Source organism: Crocodylus siamensis, chromosome 4, assembly GCF_052110815.1.
Source record: "Crocodylus siamensis isolate JL-2025a chromosome 4, ASM5211081v1, whole genome shotgun sequence".
Lineage (NCBI taxonomy): Eukaryota > Metazoa > Chordata > Crocodylia > Crocodylidae > Crocodylus > Crocodylus siamensis.
In genome coordinates this window covers 55,145,619-55,173,133 of record NC_143398.1, presented here as the reverse complement: position 1 = coordinate 55,173,133, position 27,515 = coordinate 55,145,619, and the positions used below count along the sequence as shown (strand labels likewise).

At 40.0% G+C, this 27,515-nt stretch overlaps 1 protein-coding gene across 1 annotated transcript in view; it reads right to left on the bottom strand.

The window, feature by feature from the left end:
• Positions 1-27,515, bottom strand: part of CNTN1 (contactin 1) — a 473,636-nt gene that overhangs the window by 77,539 nt on the left and 368,582 nt on the right. Inside the window, exons 17-20 of the mRNA XM_090042334.1 lie at positions 22,315-22,435; positions 14,088-14,246; positions 10,358-10,507; positions 4,895-4,965 (exon numbers count right to left, since the gene is read on the bottom strand). Of these exons, the coding sequence (XP_089898460.1) occupies positions 4,895-4,965; positions 10,358-10,507; positions 14,088-14,246; positions 22,315-22,435 (501 nt within the window). The remainder of the gene's footprint in view (positions 1-4,894; positions 4,966-10,357; positions 10,508-14,087; positions 14,247-22,314; positions 22,436-27,515) is intronic.

The following is a 27,515-nucleotide window of genomic DNA, read 5'->3' as shown; positions in this document are numbered from 1 at the left end:
ATGAGCACTCGGCCAAATCTGATTGGTCACAAAGCTTCCTTGCATGCGTAGATGAGCTCTACCTATCCCAAGAAGCTTATGGGTTGACAAGAGGCAAGGCTCTGCTGGACCTCATACTGGCCAAAGGGGATGATCTAATCAGTGACCTAAGAATTGAAGGGAAGCTGGGTGACAGTAACCACAAGTTGGTCACTTTCACTATCCATCACAAAGCTGGAAAAGTCAGCCGGGAATGCAGTAGTCCTTAACTTTAGGAAACCTGACTTTCATAAGCTCAGAAGGCTTGTTCTTGAGGACCTGAAAGGCCATGATTTCATAGGGACGGGAGTTCAGGATGAGTAGTTGCTCCTTAAGGAAGTGATCCTAGAAGCACAAGGGGAGTCCATCCCCACCTGTAGGAAAGGTGGTAAAAGGGCTCAACAATACCCTTGGCTCAACAGGGAACTCATGAACCTTCTACATCTAAAAAGAGAGGCATGTAATGGATGGAGGACAGGAAAAAACCACTAAGAAGGAGTATATTGCACTGCTCCACACCTACAGGGAGTGAACTAGAAAAGTCAAGGATGCAACTGAACTCCATCTTGCTGCACAAATAAAGAACAATGACAAGTCCTTCAGAAAGAAAAACAAGGGCAACATTGAAACCTTGCTAAACCAGCTGAAGCAGATGACTACCGACACCCAGGAAAAAGCCAATCTGCTTAATGATTACTTTGCATCAGTTTTTCACCAGCCTAAAGGGGCCACCCTGCCTAACAAGATGTGGGATGACCAGGGTGAGAATGAATACATGTCCCCCATTGGTGTGGATCTTGTGAGGGAGAATTCTGAGAGGCTGGACCCCCATAAATCAGCTGGTCTGGATAGGTTGCACCCAAGAGTGCTAAAGGAACTGGCAGACATCATAGCTCAGTCACTGGTGAGGATATTCAAGAACTCGTGGCACTTGGGCAAAGTACCTGAAGATTGGAAGAGGGCCTATGTGGTGCCCATCTTTAAGGAAGTGAGAAAAGAAGACCCAGGGAGCTACAGGCCAATCAGTTTGACCTCAATCCCTGGGAATATTTTGGAAAAAAAAATCAAAGAAACCATTCTTGACAGGCTAAGAGAAGACAACATTCTAAGAGATAGCTAGCATGGGTTTGTTGCAGATAGGTCTTGCTTGACCAATCTCATTTCCTTCTATGACCAGGTGATGTATCACCTGGACAAAAGGGAAGAGGTTGATGTCATATATTTGGACTTGAAAAAAGCCTTTGACCTGGTGGATCAGGCTAACTTTGATAGGCTTGCAAGGTGGATGGATGAAAACCTGATGGCATTCAATACAGAGAAATACAAGGTGCTCCACCTCAGGAATAAAAACCCGCATCACAGTTATAAGCTCAGCAATGCTACACTTGATAGCACCATGACTGAAAGAGACTTGAGGGTTATGATTGACCACAAGACGAATAAGAGCCACCGATGTGATACCACAGCTGGTAATGTGAACAAAACTGTGGCTTGCATCTACCATCCTAAGCAAGACCCAGGATATCATCCTCCCACTGTACTTGACCTTGGTGAGGCCACAGCTGGATACTGCATCCAATTCTAGGCTCCACAATTTAGGAAGGATCTGAAGAAGCTTGAAAGAGTCCAGAGGAGAGCCATGTGCATGATCAGAGGGCAAGAGAACAGGTCTTATGAAGAGAGGCTGTGAGCTATACGACTCTTAAGCCTGGAGAAGTAGAGGCTCAGGGTTGACTTGGTGGCAACCTATAAGTACATAATGGGTGTGCATCAGGGTCTGGGGAAACACCTGTTCACTAGAACACCCCAGAGGATGGCAAGGTCCAATGGTCACAAACTCCTGCAAGATCATTTTAGGCTGGACATAAGGAAAAACTTCTTTACTGTCCAAGCCCCCAAAGCCTGGAACAGACTCCCACAGAGGTGGTGCAAGCACCTACTCTGGACACTTTCAAGAAACAGTTGGATGTTTATCTTGCTGGGATCCTTTGACCCTAGCTGACTTCCTGTCCCTTGGGCAGGGGGCTGGACCCAATGATCTTACAAGGTCCCTTCCATGTCTATGAAATCTATGAAACATTAAAATAAAACATATGAAAAATAGCTGTCAAGAAAATGAGGGATGATGATTTCATAAAGCCATGACACAAAATGATTATGCCTCACAGTGTGGGAAGGTGGATGGGTGTGTATGTGGAAAGGCACTAAAGCTTTCACATGTTCTAAGTTCTTCTCTTTCTGGACCAGTGAAGCAGCTCATAAAAAAGTAAAATAAACTCTTGCACTCCTTCCTCCGCAGGGAAGGGGAACAGTCCCTTTAGCTCAAGGCTGCTTGGGTCCCCCAGAAAATGTTCCCTGCCCCAGGCAGTCCTCCCTAGCCCTGGCCCCAGTGCAGAGAAAGGTTTCCCTCAACTTGTTACCAGACTTAATATTAGACTTTAGGGTGGGGGGAATCTCACCCCCCCACCACTGGCTCCCAACTGGGAACTGCCCTGTACATGTTGGAGGTGATGGGAAAAGCCTAAAGTAGGGCCTTTACTTCCCATACCTGCCTGGAGCTAGGATCAATTTCCCTAGCCATACCTACCTAATACTGGCTTAGGCAGGGGAGTGGGGGAAGTGGGCTGGTCCGCTGTGGAGAGAGGGAAGGGGAGAAGGAACCCCTTCCCGGCTTTTTCCCAGCTACCCTCTCAAGCAGAGAGTGGGGGACCATGGCCAGGCCCCAGCCTAGCCTGGCACACTGAGGCAGGGAGGTGGAGAGGAGGGTTTAAACCCCCTGCCTGGCCCACACTGGACCCTAGCCAGGGTTGTTTTGGCAGGGGGGAAGCAGCACTTCCCAGGCTTTTTCCCCACTCCACAGAGAGCAGGGGAAAAACCTGGGAGGGTCTACTTCCCCCTGGCCAGGCAGACCTCAGCTGAATCTGATGGCCAGTTTTCTCCTTCACCCACTTCTTAGACAATTGGAGCAATGATAGTGCTCAGGCTACACAGCAGAGGGGCAGGGCCCACTCTGCTCTGCTACAGCAGATAGCATACACCATGGCTGCAAAGGATCCTAGGATACAGGAGGACTATGAATTAACTTGAACCAGGAGATGGTCTGGGACAGAAGTTCCATAAACCAGTTTGACCTAAATCAGTTAACTGGTACTATACCCAACCACGTTTATCTTAAACAGGATTTGGACATTTTGGAAGTGAACTTCTGTTTTGTTACAGGTTTAAACCAGTTTCTTACCACTTAAACCAATTTATGTGTGACTTCTGTCCGTAGCCCTAAGGTACAGCACTGCAGTGATGGCTATATTACTTCTGGTTCCAGAATTAGTTTGGATTATCTCTGAACAGCATTGCCTTGAATTAAATAAACATATCCTCCTGTTCCATGAAACTCAACTATTTCAGATGTAGAGGACACTGTGGAAGACTGAGAAAATATTGTGAAATAACTCTTTTCTAAATGGGTGGCTGATTACACTTGTCATGTCTGAGAGACATACACCTTCCAAAGCAGTATAACAATCCTAAAATGCAGCAGTGAAAAACAATGGCAACTAAAGTATTTATTCAAACCCATATTTTCATACAGAGCGATCCATGCTACAGCAGTAAGGTATATATATGCTTTCAGGATTATATTGTTTTTTTCTTGATTCATCCAAAATAAATCATTCCTATTGGAGATTCATATAGTATGTCCTAAAACAAACCATCCCCAAAGAGACGCAAATAATATATTGTCCACTTTACTGATACAAACAGGAAGATGAAAAGAGGGGTGAACAGAAGCAAGATAACTTTTCTGTGTGTTTTTAAATACATAATGTTATGGCCATTTATTCTAGAGATAAACACCTATAACTCTTTCACTGTTTACTTAATAAGGTCTGTCTTTTTTTTTCATTCTGTAGCTTCTCTACTATATTCTTCTTAATCCCCCAAATTCTCCTTTTATCATGATTATATACTGTCTTCACTACACACCTTCCTCTGGAGTCTTTCCTGCTCCATTTTATTCCATCTTCCCAATTTTTTGCCTTCTTGCCCTTTTCCAACAAGTAGAATTCTCTGAAGTATTACTTCAGCCGCAGAAGGAAAACAGTACTAATATGGACTTCTGTAGAAGATGTTCTAATGACAGAATGTCACAGAAGGTATTTTTCCTGAAATAGGTTCAATTTGCGAACGCTTTTGTTTATCATGAGTATTTTCTAGCAATCAATGTCATGCTCATACTTTTGCAGGTAGGTGCATGACCAATTATGTTCTCCCTCTCTCTCTCTCATTTTTCTCTCTCTTTCAGTTTAATACATACTTTTTAAACAAGTGAAGAAACATTTGGAGATGCGCAATATGGAGAGTGGCAAATGCAAGGGACAGCTGAGTTCCTTTCTTTTGTAACGATTACTGATCATTACAGTACAATACATTGTTTTAAGTGAGAAGAGCCGTTAATTAGGGTTAACACATCTAGCAATGTACTTTTTAAAAACAGTCAAGGCATGCTTCCTGTTTGGGTTGCGGAGTCCAAAATAAGAATGACACCTGATCTGAGGTAAATTTTTAATCTAAATACAAATGCTATCTTGGAGATGCCATTAAATCTGCCTGGTATCACAGACGCACTTCCATGTTTCATCAATACAAAATCCAAAAAATAAGGAGGTACACACAGCCATAATTTCTAATAAATAAATAAATAAATATGCATTCTCACCCATCCTTGTATATTTCAAGAGAAAAGATGTAAACATACACGTTATGAACCCAATCCTGTGTGCAGAGAAGTTAATGGCAAGATTTCCACTGACTTCACTGGGAGCAGGATCAAATCCAATTTAGTATGTAAAGCATGCTTCTTCACTGTAATACCTACCACCCATGTTATTGTCAGCTCTCGATTGCTTCCACCCCCTCCTCCAACGTCAGAAGGAGCCACATTAGGAGCTAGAATAATAGAAAATACAAGAAACTTTTCTCTGACTTCAGACTCATTCAGTAAAGAAACCATTATTTACTTTTCTTTTTTACCAGCAGTGCCAGTGCACCCATATTACAATAATGACAGCCTATAATAACTGTGAGAGTCTGCGGTCCTGCCAAGAATAATGTATAGCTATTGCCATAAGAATAGTGCCAGTTCCAGCCATGGCTGACAATAAATATTTCTTCATTTTACCTATGTCCTCTTTATTTTTTTAATTTGATACTAAAAACCTGAGCATATCCCTCATAGACCTTAGGAGAAAGGCACTGCATTATTTGTAACTTTGATCAATCTGTAGCCATGAAAGACTTGCGCATAACATCTGCAAAGACTTATCCACATATTTCATTTTAGGAACTGGAAATAGACCTGCCATTTTCAGTGGACCTGCACAAAGCATAAAGAGTTAGGTGGACATAGGTCTTTGCAGAATTGTGAGGTAATCCTAGGATAACACACAGCATATCCAAAACTACTATTGATTTGAATGGGTGGAGAATCAGGATGTCTGGTTTTGGTATTCAAAGGAAATGTATCATTGTATTGTACTTGTTACATTTAGAAATCTGTACATTTAATTGAATTACTGTACAATACAGTGGTAAAACAGGATTTTGCAAACATTTCTGCTATAATTAATTTCTACATAGTTTCACTTCTCTCTGATGCTGACATCTCTCAAATTCTATGAAATACAGTGGGGGGTTAGAGGCTAAATATTATGTCTATCCTGAGGTGTACAGGCTCCTTTCTTACACGTACTGGGTAAGGAAGTTTTCTTAAACTTATCTCTGACACAATATATACAAAACATTTGACAACAGCTAATGGAATTGATGTTCTAAGATCTTCCCTGTTATACAAGATTGAATCATTTAGTTGCTACCCTGCACACTATTAGAGTATCCTTCTCTTGTTTCTCATTGTCCAAGTTGCACAGCTAAGCACTCAGTATTTAGGAAATGATAGTTAGGCATATACATACAATAAGAAGTGTAGGTAGGTAGCCCTGTGACCTGGGCAACTGTGTAATGGGGCACAGTGGTGTAATGAGCTGCTGCTGCAGTTGTGGATATTTTTGCCTGCCTCGAGATAGCACCTGAAGGCTGCTGCCCAGGCACCACTGCTTAGTTAAGCTACTACACAAAATGTTATATAAGTCCCAGCTATGTATGATTTCTGATCTACTTTAGCTAACTGGTAGAGCAAATGGTGTAGAACCCTAGTGTTATATGTTGCATGCTCCTTTACGTAAGCAACAGGCCAACTGCTGCCTTTTACACAGCCATCTGTGAAGTTTATTTCCCTTTTCTTTTTCCATTCTTTGTTTTGAAAGCCCCAAAATGACATTCAAAATCTAGCATGGACACAGCATTAAGTTCGTAAGGCAAAGCAGGCCAAATGTGCATGGTAACATCTGTTAAGACCTTTGTAGTTGGGATGGAGTGTTGTAAAAACCTTTGCCTCTCAAACACTTTGCACTCATTTAGCTTTAACTTATCTAGAAAGCAAAGACATGAAGAACCAAGGCAAATACATTTCTTATGACAACTCATGTGAATTGAAAATGCTAGCTGTAACTTTTTTAACAGCAATTTGTTTTCCCATCTTATCCTTATTGATATTTAGCATCTGATAGTTAAAATATGCAGAGCTGGTCCTCTTCTCATAGAATCTATGGAAGTAATTATGAAATGTAAGTGATGCTGAAGAAAATAGCCAAATTTAATTTTAAACAAGCATACTTCCTGTTTAGTAAGCATGCAGTTAAAACAGGCCACTAAAATTAAAGCCATATGCATACAGAGAGAGAAGAGATGTCTCAGAGATGTTTGAGCCATTGACATAATTCAGTTTAATTTATATGTTACCTTTTACTCAAATGGCACAGCCAATAGGTAGCATTGTTTGTTCCTGTGTCACACTGAAGAGGTGTTATATACAATCAAGTAATCAAAATACGCTTGCTTTGGTTGCAAGATGTGCAATAAAAATACCTAATTCCTTAGAGGCCCTATTTAACAGGCACTAAAACAGAGAGCCACCTACAGAACCTGGGTTCCATAGTACTCTGAGATATTCAGTGGGAAATTCAGATGGGCAATGAAACCCATGACTTTTAAGAAGAGCCAGAACATGGTAAGAAATGTGCTTGATTTACTGCAAGTAATTCTATCCATTACCCTTAGGTGCATTAGCTGCTTCATTCTCCCCTGCAAGAAACATCAGTACTAATGCCTGCATATGCCTGCATTCAGGATTTGTTTGGATTCACCCCAAATCCCAGTCTTCAGAAGCTAGAGACAGGAACACTTGTTTTAGTCATCGTCTCACTTTGCATTGGCAATGGGATAACCAGCTGACTCTTCAAAAGATATTCAAATCCTTGTGCTTAAGGTAAAAGCAAGCCATTTCTTTTAATTGGGAAAGAGACTTATAAGATACTCATGAACACTGTATGGATAATGTAAAATGTCATATCCCTTCCACCTGGGAATTTTGTTTCACCTTCTTTCTGCACATTAAAAAATGTTTATGGCATGCCAGCTCTCCAAGGTGTAAGTGTATATTTCAGCTTTGGATGCCTGGGCTCTTGTTCACATGCAGCTGTGGAATTATGAAACAAATGATGCTAATAGCTACATACTTTATAGGTAATAATTTCCTTTCACTTACAAGAGTTGTGTGGATTTTCCTTTCCTGTCCCCATTAATTTGATGAATTAGTACTTCCTAATATCCCAAATATGATTTTCAATGGACTAAAGGTTGTTCTACTTTTTGTTGTTCTTATTAAAACTTGCAGTGGAAATACTTTATTTATGTATGTACTTCCCATATACTTTTTCTTTAAGATAATAGACATGCTTGTATTGAAAGACAAAAAGTATAATCTTAAATATTATTTTTACCTAGCAGAATTCATCCCCATTTACAAATCTGAAACAGTGGGACAACAGCCCTTAAAATAATCAAGAGCGGGATGCAAATTGGGGGCAGTATTTGTTAAGGGGGATACAATGCTATGTAAGCTTTGTTGGATATCGTCTCTTTTGCAGTGACATATTACCTCTAAGAGCGCTGCTGTTATCTCTTTAGTACAGTCAAAACAGAATGCATTACCTTGAATAATAAGCACAGCATCTAATTCTTCATTTGGGAGAATTCATTTTGTAATGTACCTGTCTGAGCATAAAGATATGCTTAACTGCACGCTGAAATCTTTGCGTTAGGCAATCAGACACAGAGGGGCATGTGCTGTGTTGGATAATGTCCTGCTTTTGACACAGTAGTAGAAAACATAAGAATGAACCTTCAACCCTACAGAAATAACACAGTCTGGCATAATTCACATCCTGACATAATGCAATAAGTTAAAAATATATATATATTTCTTCCTACAAAAATAACAATTAACTAATAACATACTGCAGAAGATCTCTGAAAGGTAGCAGAAGATATTAGTCCCAAGTGATAATCATTTTCTACTCTTTTCCTCTTTTCTACTAATTGCACTTAATATTTTCTAAATAAATACAAATGTAAGCAACTCTATGTAATAACAGTGTTTCTTGGAAGAAAAATTAAGAATGCAATGTTTTCAACTCCAACACCAGTAGGCTGGGGTAATTTCTTACTATTATTGAAGACCAGGTAAAGTATTTGCACCCCCTTGCCAAGCATTTACTACTACATGCACTGACTCTCCATTCCCATACTAACTGGCTCAAGAGAGCCTAGGTAATTAGACAAGTAGGGCCCATTGAGTTGCCTGGGGCAATAGTTAATATTCTACGGGTATGTCTACATGTGCAATTAATGTGAAGCAACAAACTCTGGAGTAACTCTGGAGTTTATTGCCTTTTGAATGTCCACCCAGGACTGCAGCACATTGAGCTGGGTTGGAGCAGCCCTGGCTGGCAGAAGGCCCCAAAGGAATCAGCCTGCCAGCCCAGGGCTGTTCTGCCTGGCTCAATGTGCTGTGTAGGGGCTGGCTGGGACACAATGGTGCTTCAGTGCAGGGCTAGTTGGCAGGCATCCCCTGCACTGAAGCACCCTTGTGCCTTAACCAGCAAGGGCAGTGTCTACATGTACACTGTTGGGGAGTTTTTTACTTCGCAGCAGGATAGGTACTTGTATTTATAAGTACCTATCCTGCTGAAGAGTAAATTAGTTTACTCCAGCCTAGTAGGGGTGTACTTGTAGATGCCAAGACATTTGCTGCACTGCTAATTAGTCTACTGCACAGTAAATGTCTTGTGTAGATGCTCTCCCCATGCTTCTGTGAGGAAAAGCAGCAGCGCTGAGCACTTTCCTTTTGCAGCTGCTAAGAAAAGTGGTGGTGGTTGCTGGGTCCTACTGCCTGCCCGCCTCGGATAGACCTGCCTCACCCCTGCTTAAGGCAGGATCATCCCTATCTAACCTATCATATATAAGTGTTTGTATAATGTATTCTTAAAACAAAGACGATTTAGCTTTACAAGTAGAGTCGATGGAAAAAGCGGTTAGACCATTTTCAGAATGTCTGTAACTTGTCTGAAGGGGGAGCGTTCAAAAGAACGGCTACAATATTGGGAGATCTGTCTTAAAGAGAAAAAGTGAAAGGCTGGAGACTGCAGGATGAGGTTGGCCTCAAAGTTCAGGCATATCCAGAAGGAAAAGAACCGTGAAGCTAGACTGGGAGACAACCCTGAGCAGGAAAGACATGCTTCTGTGGGAGTGGCACCAGCTCTATAGGAAATGTGATGAGATGAGTTCAATGAGATGAGCGCAATAAGTGAACTAGTTTCTGTGGATCAGCACTCTGTAGGGGGTAGGCTGGCACAGATGCTAAAGATTGTGGCTGACAGCCCAGAGGTTGCAATTCAAGGCCATAACAGAAGTGCTTACAGAGCACCCCTGTCAGATCCCAATGAATCTGCAAATTCTGTTAAATACCTTGACACACGAATACACAAAAAAGGAAGGAAAGGAAACACTCAGCTGGAAGTGTCTATTTTACATGGCCAGATACCAGCAGGTGATTAGTTTGGTATTCTGATGTGAACAAAAAGAGGATACAGTCCTCTAAATGTTGGTGTTTTGGCTAGCCATGGCAAGAGTCACTAAAGTTAGGCTAAATTTATTATTTGGTCACAGATTATTCATTTTTGCTATCCAGTCTGTTGTTAACACCCTAGATTTCTATTTGTTGATTACAAATATTTGTAAAATATGTTTACAGACAGTTAAATATTTGTAGGCCAAACATTTTTGTAGTTTTTTACCCTCTGTTTATCAGATAGAATAACAAATGTAATGACAATATTAAAAATCACATTTTAAAAAAATCTGCCAATTTTTGTCTACTTACAAGCTCCTTCTGTTCTAATTCTCTGTGATGGCATGCTAGGTTCTCCTGTTCCCAAAGTATTCATTGCTATTATCCGGAATTCATACTCCATCCATGGTATTAAATCAATCACCCTTGAACTTTCCATATTTCCTTCAATGTTTGGGGGATCTAGACAAGATAAGATACTGCTTTAGAAACCAGCATTTGACAGTGAGCTCCAAGAGTATCTGGCTAGAGCTTCTGCATAGTATCCTTATTCTGTTCATTATCTGTCACCTGGAAGAATATGAAGGAATAGATAAGACATATCATGTTTTATAACAAGTTCTGGCAGTGAGCGGAAATTTTAAACTAGGAGGTGATCTTGGTTAAATATTTTAAAAATTACACACTTCAAATGCCAATGTACCTGTGGTGGAGCTGCATTTAATGTAATATGGAGGTAGCCAAAATATTCCTGGGCATCTCTGCTTTCTACGCCTTTGATCCATAGGGGCTATGGCTATTCTAGGCACCTGCTCAGGTCCTGGGACTTCTAAAGGACATCTGAGTGGCCTGGCACTAGGGAACAGCTCCTCAGTGCTGGGTTACTCAAGCACGTGGAACTTTAAAGGCCTGGAAGCCCTTTAAAGTTTTCAGCTCTCAGATTGCACAAGAAGAGCGAATGCAGGTTGCCCTGCCCTAGGAGCCCTGTCCCCTTCAATGCAGTGTGAAAAGAGGGACAGGGCAGCTTGCAAGCCTCCCTGACAGCTTGGGCTACATGGGCTCTCAGGAAGCCAAATGCTCCCCTTCCCTCCCTCTCACTTGGAAAGGTAGGGAATGAGAGCAGAGCATTGTGGGACTGTAGATCATAGAGACCTGGCCAGACATTAAATTTGTCCTAGCTCAACAAAGAAATCGCTGTTCGGATCAGCAACTTCTTTGTTATTGATCTGTGTTTTTTGTGTCAGGTCAACCATTTTTGTCTAAGGACAAACTCCTTTAATGTCTGGCAGGCTACCATTTTTTGCAGGAAACTTGCACATATCTTGCAGTAATGTCGGGAGAAGGCCTTATAGTGGCACCAATAATAATGACCAGAGCTGTGTGATTTTTTTTTTGACAAATCATCTATTTGCCAAAATATGTCATTTCAGGATGGCTCAAACAAAATCGAAAAACTTTTCAATAATGTTGAAAGGATCCATTTTAGCACTTCTAAAACCAAATGCTTTTATCTTTTCAGGCTAGGGTCTCACAGGGAAGTGTTTGTAAGCACTTCCATTCACAAAATGGAAGTGTTGGAAGAAGGGCCCAGCCTGGGTGCCAACACAAGTATGCCCATAGACCACTAGACTACAGAATAATTCTCTCTCTCTGTCTCTCTCACTTGGATCCAAATATTTCATTAGTTAAACAAAGGGGAACAGTCTCAAAATATAGACTGAGGCCCATTTCATATGTACAGGTAAAGGTGAGATGGGATCTAATATGCAATCCACACAACTGTGCCTCCTACCATGCCACATGTTCCACCCCAAGGCCTGGGGCTTTTACACACCCCTGGTCTTAGAGATTACAGCTCCCATTATCACTCATGGCTCCAGGGTTTCATGTACCCCCAAGCCTCAGAGATCTTGGCTATGGTGATCCCTAGGCCCAGAGGGTTTCACATACCACCAAGGCAGCTGCCTCCCGCTGGCTGCTGGGACCCAGTGTCCACAGCTGTGGGACTCCAGCTCCCTCTGATGCTGGGACCAAGCTGGCAGCTGCTGGGGCTGAGAGTTCCCTCAGTTGTGGGACTCCCAGCCCCAGTTGAGCATGGGGCACCCCCTAAGTGGGGCTAATTTGCCCATGTAGGGGAGACCCTGCTACACATGCAAATTGAAACTCAATAGCAATTGGCTATAAAGTTAGTACACATTTTTGAAGTCTTATTTTATAGCTGGTTGGAGCATCTTATGGTGTGATAGCTACTTTGCCTGTGTAGTTGGTCTTAAGGTAGCTGTACAATTAACCATACCTGATACGTGTTTCATAGTTTACATAGTTTCATGTAAAAGGGGCCTGAAAGAACTACATTGCAGAATACTCTATAGACAAGGCATTTTCCTAAGAGATTTTAACAAAATAAGAATTCTAACAAAAAAATGAACAAAACCAAAAAAGATAATTTTAACAAAATAATATTTAAAAATTCTTGACATCAAAATTATTTTGTTCAATTATGCAAACGTTCTGAAAAATTTTAATTTCAGGTGAATTACAAATTATTTTCCCCCTAAATCTGACAGTTAACTAAACTATTAGTTATTTACACAACTGTAATAGTTACATCATTTGCAGCTAATTCTTTTTGACATAATTCAGAGAAAACCTACTCCCCAGGACTATTATTACTGTATATTAGTATATTTATAATTATATTTTATAGATTATATCATATATTATAGAAGCAAAATTTGTCTGGCTCTGAAACACTTATGGTCCTACTGATCAAAATAGATTTTAAGGTCAATAAGTTTAGGTATAGTTCTAAGGATACTATCCTATTTCTGTGGCATCAAAGTAAAGCCTATCTTAAAAACAACTATTAAAATTCAACTACATTGTAGCAGTCAAAAGATGAACTGATGACCATTTAATTCTATAGGAAGGGATTCTAGGAGTCCCAATGTGTTATAGCAGTATGTCCTGGCATAACAAAATGAAGAAAAAGACAAAATGATTCACTAGAAGGCAACAATAACTAGTAAAAATGTGAATGCTTTACATGTGCTAAGTGGGAAAGAAATGCTTTTATAGTTGAGAATTTCACTACTTATGTATTGGGCAGAAAATCTGCATATGGATGGCTCATGCAAATTCCCAGAATTTAGAAGACTTGAAGAGGATAAGAAATGACAAATATTAAACAAACATATGTTTAATAGAGAATATATATATTTAAAATAAGGCCACAGTCCTAGAGTTATATACCTGTTCAATTTCATGCAATGTGAGTAGACTAAAAAGTATACATATATTTATGCACCTGAATACATTTCTTCTAGAATAGGGCCCTAAAAGTGATCAGAACCAAATGCTACATATTGAAGTAATTGAATTAATTGCAATAGTATTTAGTGTACATTTTCACAATGTATGTATCTATACATATATAAAAAATAAAAATACTTAGTCTTTGTATTCAGGTATATGCCTTTTCAGCTATAATTATGTGGCCCAATGATGACATCCAGTGGTTAGAAGGATAATAGATAAGTACTCTCTAGGGATTCCAACATTGTTTTAACATGACAGGAATGTTTTTCATCCTGAGGAAAATGAAGACAATTTGTCTGACTTACAATACCCCAACGAGGATATTTATATGGTTCCAGGGATGACTTACAAATATTAAGACCACAAATAGTATGTGGAATATCTCAAATACCAAAGTAAAAAATACAAAAAAGCAGAGAATCTTACTTATTTTTTTGCAAGTCTTGACAGCCTGATTTGTTGCTGCTTATTCTTTTGGACACGTATTACCCTACAGAACCTTGTTGCAGTCCTTTATAGTACAGTGATTTAATTTCACTTATTTGTTTGAATACCATGTATTCTTCCCACATCCATTCATCATGTCGCTGTTAACTTCTGATAACTTCTGTTCCTTAGTAGCTGCTGTATAATCACACATATTTTCTTTCACCGTGATTATTTCCTGAGTGTTTGTAGTTAATCAAGAATTGTTGATTTTGTAACTTCTAATGCTACCCCTTACCTGTTTTGGCATCTTTCCACTCTTCAGTTAGAAAAGTCTTGTACTGGATAGTGTACTTAGAAATAGGGCTATGGTTATCTGTCCCATGACTCCAGGTGAGTGTTACAGAAGTGTCTCGAATATCCTCCACTCTTATCCCTCCAGGGGGACCCGGGGGACCTGAAAAGTAAATATGGCAAAGCAATTTACAAGGTAGTAATGATATTCTTAAAAGTCAATTTAAGATAGGATTATTCACAATCCTATTGTAACCTATTTTACTGTTAGGACAGGCAGACTATTCCCATACTGAAAAATAATTAGGTTGTCATATTTTTCATGGAATGTTTCAGTTGATTTCAGTGGAACATGTAGGTCAATGGGCACACGGGTTATTCTTCATGGTTTAGAAATTTAAATACAGGGCTGGGATGCACATGTGTATATGGAGAAGAATCTTGACCTGTAAGAGACTCCAAAAAGTCAGAAATTGATGATAAAAATTAATTATTTCCATGACAACTCTACAACCATCAATTTTCAGCACTGCCTATGAATCTTCCTTGCATGTTTTTTTTCACGTTTTTTAACACTGTCTGCATTTGTCTTAGACACTATAAGCACATCATAAGAAAAAAATACTAAAGTGAGAAAAGCTGAGGCAACTCATTAAAACTCCTAAGATTTTTCAGTTCCAACTCCAGGACTACCAGTTTGTTAAATTTCACTTACAATTCAACTAACTACTCCAACAAACTTTAGAGCAAACTTGGATTGTCCTGTAGCATCTTCAAAAAAAGGAAGGGGACAGGTCTCTTTTTACTATGTAGACCTGGAAGCTACAGGGCAAATAGCAGATATAGAAATATCCTCTTTATAATTTACCTTTACTTGAAAAGAAGATAAATTTAATACAAAGTTTATCTCAAACTACCGAAAAATAGGTGAATTATTGATCATTTTAATCACAGGAATATAAAGAAATAATTTATAACAGACCCAATTCAAATTCTCATTAGGTGATACCAAAAAATAATGCCTGCTCTGTGTTGCTGACCTTCTCAGTCTATCACTTATGCAAATGGTCTTTTATGAACATAGGAAAATAGAACTGAAAAGGGCCTCATGAAGTTATCTAGTCCAGTCCTCAGCTGAAGCCAGAACCATCCTTGACTAAACCATCGCGCCAAATGCCTATCTAACTTGCTCTTGAAAATTTCCTTCTAGAAGCTATGTAGCCTGGTTCTGTGCTTGACCACCCTCATAGTCAGAAAATTCTCCCTAATCTTACCCTAAATTTCCTCTGCTACAGCTCCTAGTTCTGTCCCCTACGGCCACAAAGAAAGCCTATTTGTATCCTCTCTATAATTGCCCTTCAGGTATTTGAAGACACTTATCAAATCCCTGCTCAGTCTTCTCTTCTTCAGACTAAATAACCCTAGCTTCCTCAATCTCTCCTCATAAGTAATACTTCCCAGGCCTCTAATAATTTTTTGGCTCTCCACTGGATTTTTTCCAATCTGTCCATAACTTTTGCTGCAATAAGGATATACTGTTTGCTCATACTTGTTTATGGTCTACTGTAAACGTCCAAGATGCTCCTTTTAGAAGCCAACTGCAAGACTCAAGACCTACAGGGCAGCCTGGAATAAAAACAAAAACTGTAGTATTTCAGAAGAGCCTCCAACCAACCAAAACAGAATTAATTTTGCTCCCGAGACAGGGAGCTTACATACTCTCTACATCAGAAGCACCTCAAAGACCATGTCTGTACTGCCATCCTGCTAAGCTTTGGACTGCTGTTGAGAAACAAACTTTCCCCCTATACCCCCACTTGCTCCTGCTCCACATGCCCAGATCTGGCAATTAGACAGCAGAGATGGCTTAGGGGGTTCCTGCACACCTGTGTGAGCACTGCACTCAGACTATGGCTCTCAGGTTTGGGCATGCACAGAGTGAAAGAGTGCACAATGACTGTTTCTTGGCAGCAGTCTCAGGCTTGGTAAGGAGGTACTATAGACATTTCCAAAGTACAGTAAATACATTAGGGAACTTCATCCTGGCTGTCTAAGTATGACAAGAAAAGACACTGTTAGCTTTTTAGGCCATAAGTTATTGCAATTAAAACTACAGCTAATATTGTTTGACAGCATGATTCATGCTTTGGGAGTTAAACTTGGGCTCCAACAAACAACAGGAAAACCCTAATAGAACCTTTGAATGGGAAGATCTGCAAACAAATGCTCCATGTGAACAGGAAGTTCAGAAGCAACTGTTGTGGAGTGAGTAGATTTGGGGCTCTTTTTCCTGTAAAACATTTCCAGGAAAAAATAGTCAGTTTCTCTTGCCCTCTCAGCCCAGTTATCAAATACTCCCTCTTCCATCAAGCATTAGAGCATCAAGACCTGAGCCATAGGAAAATATAATCAATTATACTGATGCAGCCCACAAATGTTGGGGGTTTTGATTGGCATGTGGTGGCGGAGGCTTCCCCCATACTATGGTGGGAAGAAGCGGCAGAGGTGGGAGCATCTCCCATGCTACACTGGTGGCAGCTGCAGCCAGATGCTAGAGTCCATCCTCCTGCCTGCCTCTGACCAAGCTGAATCATTCCAGCTCACAGAAAAGGTTGCCTCTTACTGGCCTAGAGCCAGGTTGTGGGAAACTGAGAACAGCTTTGTGTCTGAACTCTCAGCCTTTCTCAGAAAGTAGGGAGAAAGTGGGTGCATCTACACATGCCCCTACAGTGCTGCTGTTACTGTACCATCACTTAGTACTTACTTCCCTTTGGGTTTGAAGTTTATTGCTTTGCATAAACTGCACGCATAGACAGGCCCATTGAGTCATTTTCTGTCCCCGGTTCAATTAATCTTGAATCCTCTTCTGCACTGTAGCAGAACATCTTCACTCAGGAAGACGTCTTTACTCTGAATTCCCTATAGACTATTAGACACTCTCTGGGTGGTAGGAGATGTGTGTTTGAATCTCTTGAGCTAAGGCAGGGACTGAATCTGACTAAACACTCTAAACTGTGTAAAAATTACATGCAAGGAATCTATCAGGTCTGCTGCCCTTGTTATAAAAAACAGTGACCACCATAAGTGTCAAGCCTGTTTCTGTCTGTGTGTGCTAGGCATCCTCTGGACATGCCTACTACATCCAATCCCATCTGGGGAGTTATACAGACAAATGCTTAGTTTCTAGATGCCCATCTGGATTAAGCTTCAGCTAAATGCTATGTGGCTAAAAGACTGGGCTGGTTCTGGCCATACGCAGAGGCACAACTCTAGGTACCAAAGGAACTTCTAAGTTCTAAGGGCAAATACAGAATTTAGGCATCTCTGGGGTCTGGCAGCAGGGATTTTTAGGGTTACAATTTTGGACCTAGGTGCCTAAATTCCATCTACATCACATTTAGGTATCTAGGTCTCATTAAATTTTAGACATTTAATTTTCATTTTTCTATTTGGATTCCCTGAACACAGGAAAGTATAAAATGATTTTTAAAACTTTTCAAAAAAATTAAAATGTCTTTTCAAAAAGTGATGATTAAAATCTTGCCCTACGTCTAGCAGAAAGAAATGAAATGATACTATAGAATCATACTGTGTAGTAGCTGCTATTAGGTGTAGGAAGAAATCCTGGTCCCAGTAACATCAATGGAAACACTCCCATTGACTTAGTAAGGCCAGAATTTCCATGCAGGAACATACAGTGGTGAAGAACAATGAGCCATTATAGTCAATTAACTTCCTTAGCTACCTAAATAGTAATGCAACAGCTGCCTCACGGTGGAGAAGGAATCAAAGTGGAGTGTTTCTATCAGGCAAAAATTGGCCTCCCTGCTTAATACCTGAACCCAAATTTTGGGGGGAAAGGTGTATGTTGTACCCAAGAAAATAGGATTTTTTATGAAACAAAGCATTTTAAAAAAAATTTTCCCTGTCCCACATGATACAGCTAGCACAGCATTCTCTAATATAGAGCTTTAAAATAGCTACAAATATTTCAGTCTAAACATAGTGACTGCTTCTCTGAGGGTGCATCTACGTTAAATTAATGTAATGCACAGTGAAGCATCACCATCTACATATGAGCAGCAATTACTGAGCTGTAAATTAGTCTAATGTGCCATTTTCTAATACCTGTAGATATAGGTACTAGAAATCGGCATATTAAGTAATGCACCAAAATGCACATATAGATGCTGACAGGGAGCAAATTGTTCCCAGAGAGCTGTCCTACCTTGGCAGGATGGTGCCTTTCAGCCACATGGAGACTGGAACCTGTCTCAATCTCCATATGGCTGGGGGAGCTGTCATGGCTGCCGGGCAGCTGCCTCCCAGCCATGTAGATATTAGGACCAGCCCCCATGCTCCCTGCCAGCCTGAGGCTGACACCAGGGAAGCTTGGAGAGGGGCAGAGCAGGGCAGGACCAGTCCTAAACTGAACTGCTGCCATTGGGAGAAAATTTGCTTCTGACAGGTGCATGTTGCAATGTTGCAGGGGCGCAGTTTAATACATCTGAATTTTCTGTGCAGAAAATTCAGGTGCATTAACTGCGCATGTAGATGTGCCTTAAGACAAGAATGGTTAAAAAAAAGTATGGACTCATTTAAATAGAAAATGGATAAAGAACTAAATATTGTATAGTGATTTCTCTAATTTAAAACTGCTTACGTAAGTTATATTATTTTTTAAAACTGCATTTTCTCTCTTATTTATAGCTACTGTATTTTTAAGTAGCTATAGCTACTTAAAAATGTTAAAAAGCTCAAAAGCTATTTTCCCCTTAGAAAATGAGGCACGTTCGTTAATCTCTCTGTGGGTGTCTGTAAATGAGCTGGGTGGCTGCTCCAACACCCTATAATTACAGTGCACTGGAGCAGTTTCGATTGCAGGTTTCCCTCACTTTATGTGGGTTCTGTATGTGCAAATTCACTCTTATGCGATGACCCTTTTTATACCAAAAATTCATTGTATGTGAGGTAAATTCACTCTTATGTGATCGGTATGGTGGAAGCCTGAAGTCAGCTGCTTTGTGTGGTGCACTGTGGGAGTGACATGCACCAAACATAGTCTCCTGTGTGAATTTGTGCTCCTCGTTCATTGTCTGTGACATGTTTCTGTAATTACCATCCCTGTTAAGATAGCACCCTGTGCTTGTGTGCACCGTCTGCTGTTGGTGAGTACCAAAATGGTCTTGTAAAAGTGGTAGAAATGGGTCTGGGGGTCAGTACAGTTGAGGTCTTGAAACATATCCCTATTTGTTACATTGTAAAGTGGGTTCCCTTTATGCCAATTTGTGTTATGCACCGTTTTCCAGGAATGCATGTATAGCATAATGCGAGGGAAACCTGTAATTGAGTCTGATGGAGTGTGATAATTACTTCACTCCCACCAGCCTCCGTGTCTTGTGTATCAGGGTCCCTGTGCTTCAAAATGGTGGTAGGGGCAGTTTAACTAAAGCCCATTAATGAAAGTGCCCTCAGAGCCACACCAATTAAAGTGCCCCACCTCCCCCATGCCCAGAACATGCCCACATCTGAATGAATGCCCTTGTAAATCTTTCACATCATGTATACAACAGCAGTAAACTTAACAGTGAATGTTTAGTATCACTGATAAAAATCAGCCATCTCCAACACAATACCATACAAATTTTCGCATCCTTGAGCAGTATCTAATTTCCAACCCCCACTCCCCACTATCCTACCATGAAAACAAACAGTGAAAACTAAATTGCATTTGTCTATGACTGCAGTGTTCGGAGGCCGTGTTAACCACTGCTCTTGGAATACTACCATTCTAGCACTTCAGAGCCCCATCTGTGATGGCTGTCTCAACATTTTACATGGCTCAAGTCCAATGAATAAACTTCAGCTCTACCTTTAATATGATAAAGATTCATTTTTACTGGGCAGAGGTGTTTAGGTCCATGAATAGTCTGGTTTATCATGAAATATGGTCATGAATCAAGTTCTGTGAGAAACATACCAACATTTTTACCAGAAACATTTATTCATGTAATAACCTGTCTCTTTCACAATAAAAGGCACTTATGAAGCAGAAAGGCAACATTTTTACAGCCCTGTTTTGATTTGCTGTTTCACTCTCGTATTTATGAAGAACTTTCAGCTGGGGCCTATGACTTATGGAATGAATCCCTGTTGTTTTCTCCTTTAAAATCCTAGTACAAAGTATTAACCCATTGAGATTGATGTAAAGGAAAGTGCAATATTAAGCTTGGCTGAAATATGCCCAAATTCAACATTTTAAAAAATTCTATGTATTGACATTGAAGACCTATGTGGCTAGTCTCCATCCATTAGCTATTATTAATCCATAGTTTTCAATGGCCAGGTATCTGAAAAAATCATTAACTGAATAGCTTTAGATTATTTAGTTTCTGATTCTGGTTTGGCACACAGCTGGCAATATTGTGTGAAGGTTGATATTAGCATGACAGATGCCAAACAACTCCTTCCGGGTAACATTATTTGAACTGAGTGATCACAATGGCTCCACCCCACAGACTGAAATGGATGAGGTTTTTCTCAGAGCTTCCTCTTGGGTTTTTTGTGACTATTTTAGTTAGTAGTGCTAAGAAAAGATTCATCTCTGCCATTTCCTCTTCTTCAGTATCTTCTATTGGATATACCTGTCATTTCTGTGGTTCAGTATTAAACCAGGGAACTGAGTATATGGCATTGCCTTCTGTATCCTGATAAAACTCATAACATTTTAGTGCTTCATCTATGATTTTCCCTTGATTCTAGTTTCACCTAGTACATAGGACAAAGGATATGTAGAAATGTTTTGTTGGACTACTACACTGAAATCATAGCATGGAGTGAAACTGAAATTCCATTTTTATCATATTTGACCACTTCCCCATGATCCATGCTCCCATTTCTCTGCTCCCATCTCTCATGGAATTATACTGTTTCCTCCATCTATTTTGTTAAATGTAGGAGTGCCCAGTACTGTGTGGAACTGAACACACAGTATCCTGTAAACCCTGCATGCTAAATGTAACTTCAGTGGTAATGTCTTACAATATTTCAGAATGTAAATGGTATTAATTCTACTCATAATACACTGGGAACAGGAGGAAATACAGACGCTGCATGTGAAGGCAGATAGACTGTTCACTTATTGAAAAAAAATGGTGTTGCTTGCAATTATCATAACATTGAACCATGTGAATGAAACCATTCTTTTCCATCCAGAGAAGTCTTCTGCAATTTCAGTAGATTAGTACAGTTGCACTAACACTATAGTCACCTTACTGTTACTGCAGCAAGACACTTTATTTGCTGTTAATAACCAACAAATGGAAATTAAATACAAAAGTATGTTATTTCAAGGTTAAAGTTTACCACACCCAAGAGTGAAAGAAATTCAGAATTGAGGCATAAACTAATCTTTTGACTACTTCTTTGTTATATAACATACGTGGTAAGTGGGGCAAAACATCTCATCTGTGCTGCCCCATTTACCAGGTGTGTCACTTTTAAAATGCCAGCTCTACAGAGGATCAGTAGCTCAGAGCATACTGTTAATGTCTACACAGAAACTGCATGTGAAAAGCAGAAGACTACAAATTAACTCATCATGTTGAACCTATGTATTGTAACAGAACTTGTAGGATACCTACCATACAAGCAAGCACACTGTTCTGAGGCCACAGCAATACTTAGGGACAGAGTGATTAGTTAATGATGAAGCCGCAGCCTTAAATTCAGATTTCCTTGTTTCCTCATTTTAAAACTAGGAATGTGTTTAATGTTATATATAGTTTAATACACATCTTATTAGTGAAGGGTTATGAAGACTTGGGAATGCCTGTTTGAAAACTTCATGCAGCATATTTCTGGAACCATACTGTTTCCTCATTCTATTTTGTAAAATGTTGTTACTAGCCATGAAACCAAATTAAGCTATTTAATTGTTATTTGTATCAGAAAAATGCACTTACTATGGGTCTTTATTTCTATTCATGATGTGCAGTTAGAAGTACATTATATTTAGAAACCATAAATTAGATGCAGAAACATTATGGCCCCCAATACTGGAGAAGAAACATAAGCAGATTGTAAAGTGTTTAAATATTAATTACCTCCTAATTTTAATCTTACTATTGTCTTGAAAACAATTAAAATCCTTTTAATAAAATCCTTCCCCTAAAACCAGTAACCTACATGAGCCAGAAAAATATCTTATTTTTTTAACATGATCATTTTACCTCTTACAACAAGATCAGCTGAAGCTGAGGAGTTGTCAACAATTGTCTGTGCGGTGCATATGTATCTTCCAGCATGCCGGAGCTGTACATTTTTAATAAGAAGCTCACCGTTGGACCTGATCTGTTGCAAAAATAGTACAAATTAAAATCAGTAATGTATTTGCAATACACGCACACGCACATGCATACACGTGTCATCTAATATAGGTTAACCTTCCTGGAGTAAGGATTAATATAACAACCATCACTACGTAAAGAAATCACAGAGACCCAGTTAATAGCATTGACCAAAGTATGCCTCAATGAACACAGAATTAGGCACGCCATATATGGCCTGCACAGAAGTACAGGGAAAGTAGATTGTTAGTCCTTATAGGCACCTCTCAAGAGCAACAGACAGAAAGTGAATTGCTAAGACAGGTACAGAATAAAAGAAGATACACACAAGTATTTTCCAGGAAAACAGCTTTAGTACATTTTTCAAGCCCTTTGGTGAAGCTAGCAATGAAGGGAGCAGGATTGTGAGGCCCAAAGCTCGCAGTCATGAACTGGCATGAAGGCAACGGTTACAAGAAGGTCATCTAGCACCTGGAATTCAGCAGCTGAAACTGTGACTGGACAATCCCCTTTAGGATCCACTGTGCCCACCCCACATGGAGAGAGAGCTAGAAATGGTGCCCTAAACATAGAATGCCTACTTTTTTCCTTGATTGGATAAATATGTCCAGTGGGATCACCTTTATGGTGGTGAAAATCAGCAAAGAAACACAACCAACTTTGGGACCTGGAACATCATGAACCACATGGACAATGCCAATAATGAAAGCCCAGAGCACTGCACTGCAATACTGGCTCAAGAACTCAGAAAGCACAACACTGACATTGCTGCACTGATTGAGACCCAGCAAGTTGGAGATAGGCAGCTCAGAGAACAAGGAGACAGCAATACCCTCCTCTGGAAGGATAAACAGGAAGGAGAACACTGAGTTTATGTCCAACAAGAAGCCCCTTCTTGCCTGCACCCTTCCTCCCCACCCCATTTTGTGCATTTCTTTTTCCAAGTATTGGCAGAGACCTAGCACACTCATTACATGGGTGTGGCAAGGCTTGGAGCAAGCCAGAAAACTGAAATGGCTGAAAGCTGAAGTAGGCGAAACCTACAAAATGTTGAGCTAAGTGTCACTAAAGGAAACAAAAAAACTCAAATATCCACTTCAAAGCAAAGCCTGTAAAAGCCAAGAAAAGCCAAGGTGCATTGAAAATATGACTGTAAATATATCCTGGTGAACACATTCTCCCTTTAATTAAAACCTATTTCCCAAAGAAAACTTCCCATATCTATCTAAAGTTTATGCTAAATCAGTTTACTGCATCTAACGTAACTCACTTACCGTCCAATGGCCTTTGATTCTCACTACCTCATATTGCATTTTTATATTTCATCTGTCTCATCTTTACCCTGGCATTCTGTATTTTATATTTTATATCTTTTAACAAATGTATTTTTCTTTAACGTCAAGCCATTTCTTGTATTACTAGAACTAACAGGCAGAGCCAGCTGCCTTACAATTTACAAGTGGCAATTAACACCTCCTACACAGACTGTCAGCAGGAAAGGATCAATGCCCTTGCCTGAAACTCCATTGTATGTGCAACAAGGTATCCAGTTTAAGTTAATCAACTCTGGAGACCAGTTCTTGGGACTAGATGTCCCCCTGATGGACAGCTCCTGCCACCCTTAACAACACCACTGTTAAATTAATCAAAATCACAAACTGATTCCCGAAACTGCATGTACCAGCAGGCGGCGACCCCTATAGCTGTCATGCATTACTCAAGACCCACGTGGGACAGTGATCTCCTGATTGGGCAGCCAAGGGGATGCTGGGGAATTGCACAAGTCTTCCAGAAAGGGATAAAAGGCAGTGAAGTGTGACCCTCAGTGGCGCTCTCTTCAACCCGATAAGCACCTTACCTGTCCAGCCAGAAGGACCAGCCAGCGTCCCTCTTCTGGAGACCACACGGCCTTGGAAGAAACCTCAACTGGCCATCAAACGGCAGCCCCCAATGCTTAGGATAGGTATACCTGACACCAGTGCGCTACTGAAGCTCCTGTGTGTGTGTGGGGGGGGGGCATTTAAAGAGACAGTGCCCCTCATAATCCGAAGTATTGCATTTGTGACTGTTAATTTTGCACTCCATCCAACAAACTAGAATTTATTATGATCCCGTGAATTGGTCCTTGTAGCTAACATATGGAGTTGGCTATGCTATTAAGAATTAACTCATAAAGCAACTCAATAAAACAAAGAGAGCCTGATGTGACCAGTAGCATATAACTCCCTGAAAGCACTGACAGAATTTGCCTTAACAGCACTATCAACTCCCTTGAGTGCTACAAAGTACAGTGACTGCATCTCCTAGATAGTATGTGCTTTTTTTCAAGACGGAGATAATCAGCTGTTTGCTACAAGAGGTTTGATTTATTCACAAGCATTACTGAAAATCCAAATGTCCTGAAAATAAAAGCTGTTTTTCACAAGTATGCATTGCCCTTCTAACATTTGCAATTTTGTAAGAATGGTTTCAGCTTAGACGTTTCCATATCTGTCATTGTAAGTAGTTCCTAATATTACTCCCATTACTGTAATATTATTTATACTGGTAGTGTTATTATTTGTACTATCTATACCCATCACTTGACCAGGAATCTAAACAATAAACAACAACAGCAAAAGAACAAAAGGTATAGTAATTTCTTGCCCCAAAAGAGCTTACAATCTAAGCTGAAAACAACAGACAAATGATAAAGGAGAGCAAAAAGAAAGAAAAAAACCCCAACACGTTAATACTGGGGTTAGCATGAAGGTATCTTCCTATTACAAAATATATTTGTTTCCACGCTGGCACGGAACAGATATCCTAGTGTCCTGTACATTGAGAGCCTCACTGTTGCCAAATAATTTGCTGACCTCCTACAAGGAAGAGTTTTAAGGAGGGATTCCAAGAAGGATAGTGGGACAGCTTTGCAGAAATTTACACAAGCATGAGAGAAAGCACAAGAAAATAAGTTAGCAAGGCGATGGTGGAGGCTGGTTTCCATGGTCAGTAATACTTTTCAATATGACTAACAGTTGATATCTAGGTAGGGGGTAACCTGAGGCAGGCTTTGAAGAAAGTGAAGAGAAGCAGCTCAAGTTTGAGCAGCAGAAGCCAGAGAAGAAGGATGCATAGATAGGGTTGATGTGGTCAAAGCAATGGGCTTAGGAAGACAGCAAAATGGAGGTCATGTAACCTAGCTCTCTGTCAGTAAAGGGCTGCTTTGTACATGCTTCCAATTCAGGCTCCTGAATACCATGCATGAATTAGCTGCCTCCATGATACTATTTTCCTTCTTCTATATAGCAGACAAATATTCCAGATCTCTGCAAAAAGAATAATGGCCTGCTCCAGCCAAGGAAACAGCTGTCTTCCTACCAGCATCATTGAGATTATCTGGATAAAGAAATACAGTTCCATCTTGGTGAAAGTCCCCTATTTTCAAGGAGTGATACCTGTTCCTAAGAAATACATGGTTCCTTCCATAATGGGGAAGTCCAAGGCTTCTTTTGGGAATAAGGTCATGGCTCCATTATGACAGGTAAGTAGCACTTCTCCAACAATCCAGAAAAGTACTTAAAGACATGACTAACTTTTAGCCTGTGATTTCCTGCTCCAAGATACTTCTATTGAAACACATAAACATGATTCAGGCATATATGGGTCTGATGACCAGAAGATGGATTTGTAATGCAGTAGTACCAGTAAATAAATAAGGCTTCTTTGATCAACGGATTAACACTATTAAGAGTTCACAGAGGAAATGAATTCTATTGTTATGTACCATTTGTACTGCAGAAATGCCTAGTGGCCCCAACACTTTCCTGTTAAGCACAATGTTTTAAGTACTATGTGTTTATACACATAGTAAAAAGCCAGTCCTTGCCTCAAAGAGAGAAAAGAGTGGATCAGAATAGAAGGGAAATTTAAGGCTCAAGAGGCAGTGGCAAGGGTAGGAACATGGTTATCATATAGTAAAAGCTACTGAAAACCCCGCCTCATTGTTTCATAGTAACATTCAGCAGAAACATTATAGTGCAAAAGAGTAATTTATAGTTTCATACTGCACAAGCAATAGTTTAAAGAATGCTCAACCGGACCATGATTATTAAGCAAAGTATATTGCAAATGGAGCAAAATATGCTATTGTCCACTTCTGATAGTCTCATTTTGCATCGTTACTAATTGTTTTCTATATTGGGGGAAGTCAACTGAGTGAAAGCTAAGCATAAAATATACCATGCTTGGCAACTGCCAAGCCTTCACCTCATCAAAGATGTAGCTACTAAAGAGGACAACTGTTTATTTGGATCAGATGTGTAAAGTAACATAGTGCTTTAAACTCTTTTCTTGGTGTTCGCCATGCAGCAGAAGGTGTCAGCATTTCTTTTCTGCATCTCTTCTAGCTAGCCTTGCTTGCCCTCTGTTATTTTTGTTGGTGTCTTTTATATTATTGTAGTGCCTTGGAGCCTCACTGTGCATCATGCTAGAATAAACTGGCTCTATGTTGTTTCTTTCTAATGCAAAATAAAAAGGGCCTTCAGAACTGATAATTTTGTTAGCAAATGCTGGGCATGTCTACATATGGCCGTACAGCACCACTGTTACTGCGCCATCATTTAGCACTTCCTTTTGGAATATATGACACAGCTGTAAATGATGGTGCAGTAACAATGGTGCTGTATGGCCACATATAGACATCCCCAACATTTCCTAATAAAACTTCTGATTCTGAAGGCCCTACCCTAGTAACAGCTCAGTACGGGCTGTTATTGTGCCACATAATTAGGCTAAAAGAGCATTAAAGGTAAAATCAAGCAGCCAAAAGCTTGGAATCATTGGATTTGCCTGTGCAGCCTTGATTTACCCTCCTTGTGCATATGCTTGATGATAACATTTTTAACTATATGATCTTAATTATGTAAACTATGCTTTCCTCCCCCCAAACCCTTGCTGCATTTAATGCACAAGTTGGGCAGTGCTCATTAACTAAACAGTCATTCAATTTTTTTTTGTTTAAGCCTCATTGTTCAATGTGCGGTCCCATGATTTATTTACTGCATATTATCTAAATCCTTCTCTAAATATGGAACTATGAATTT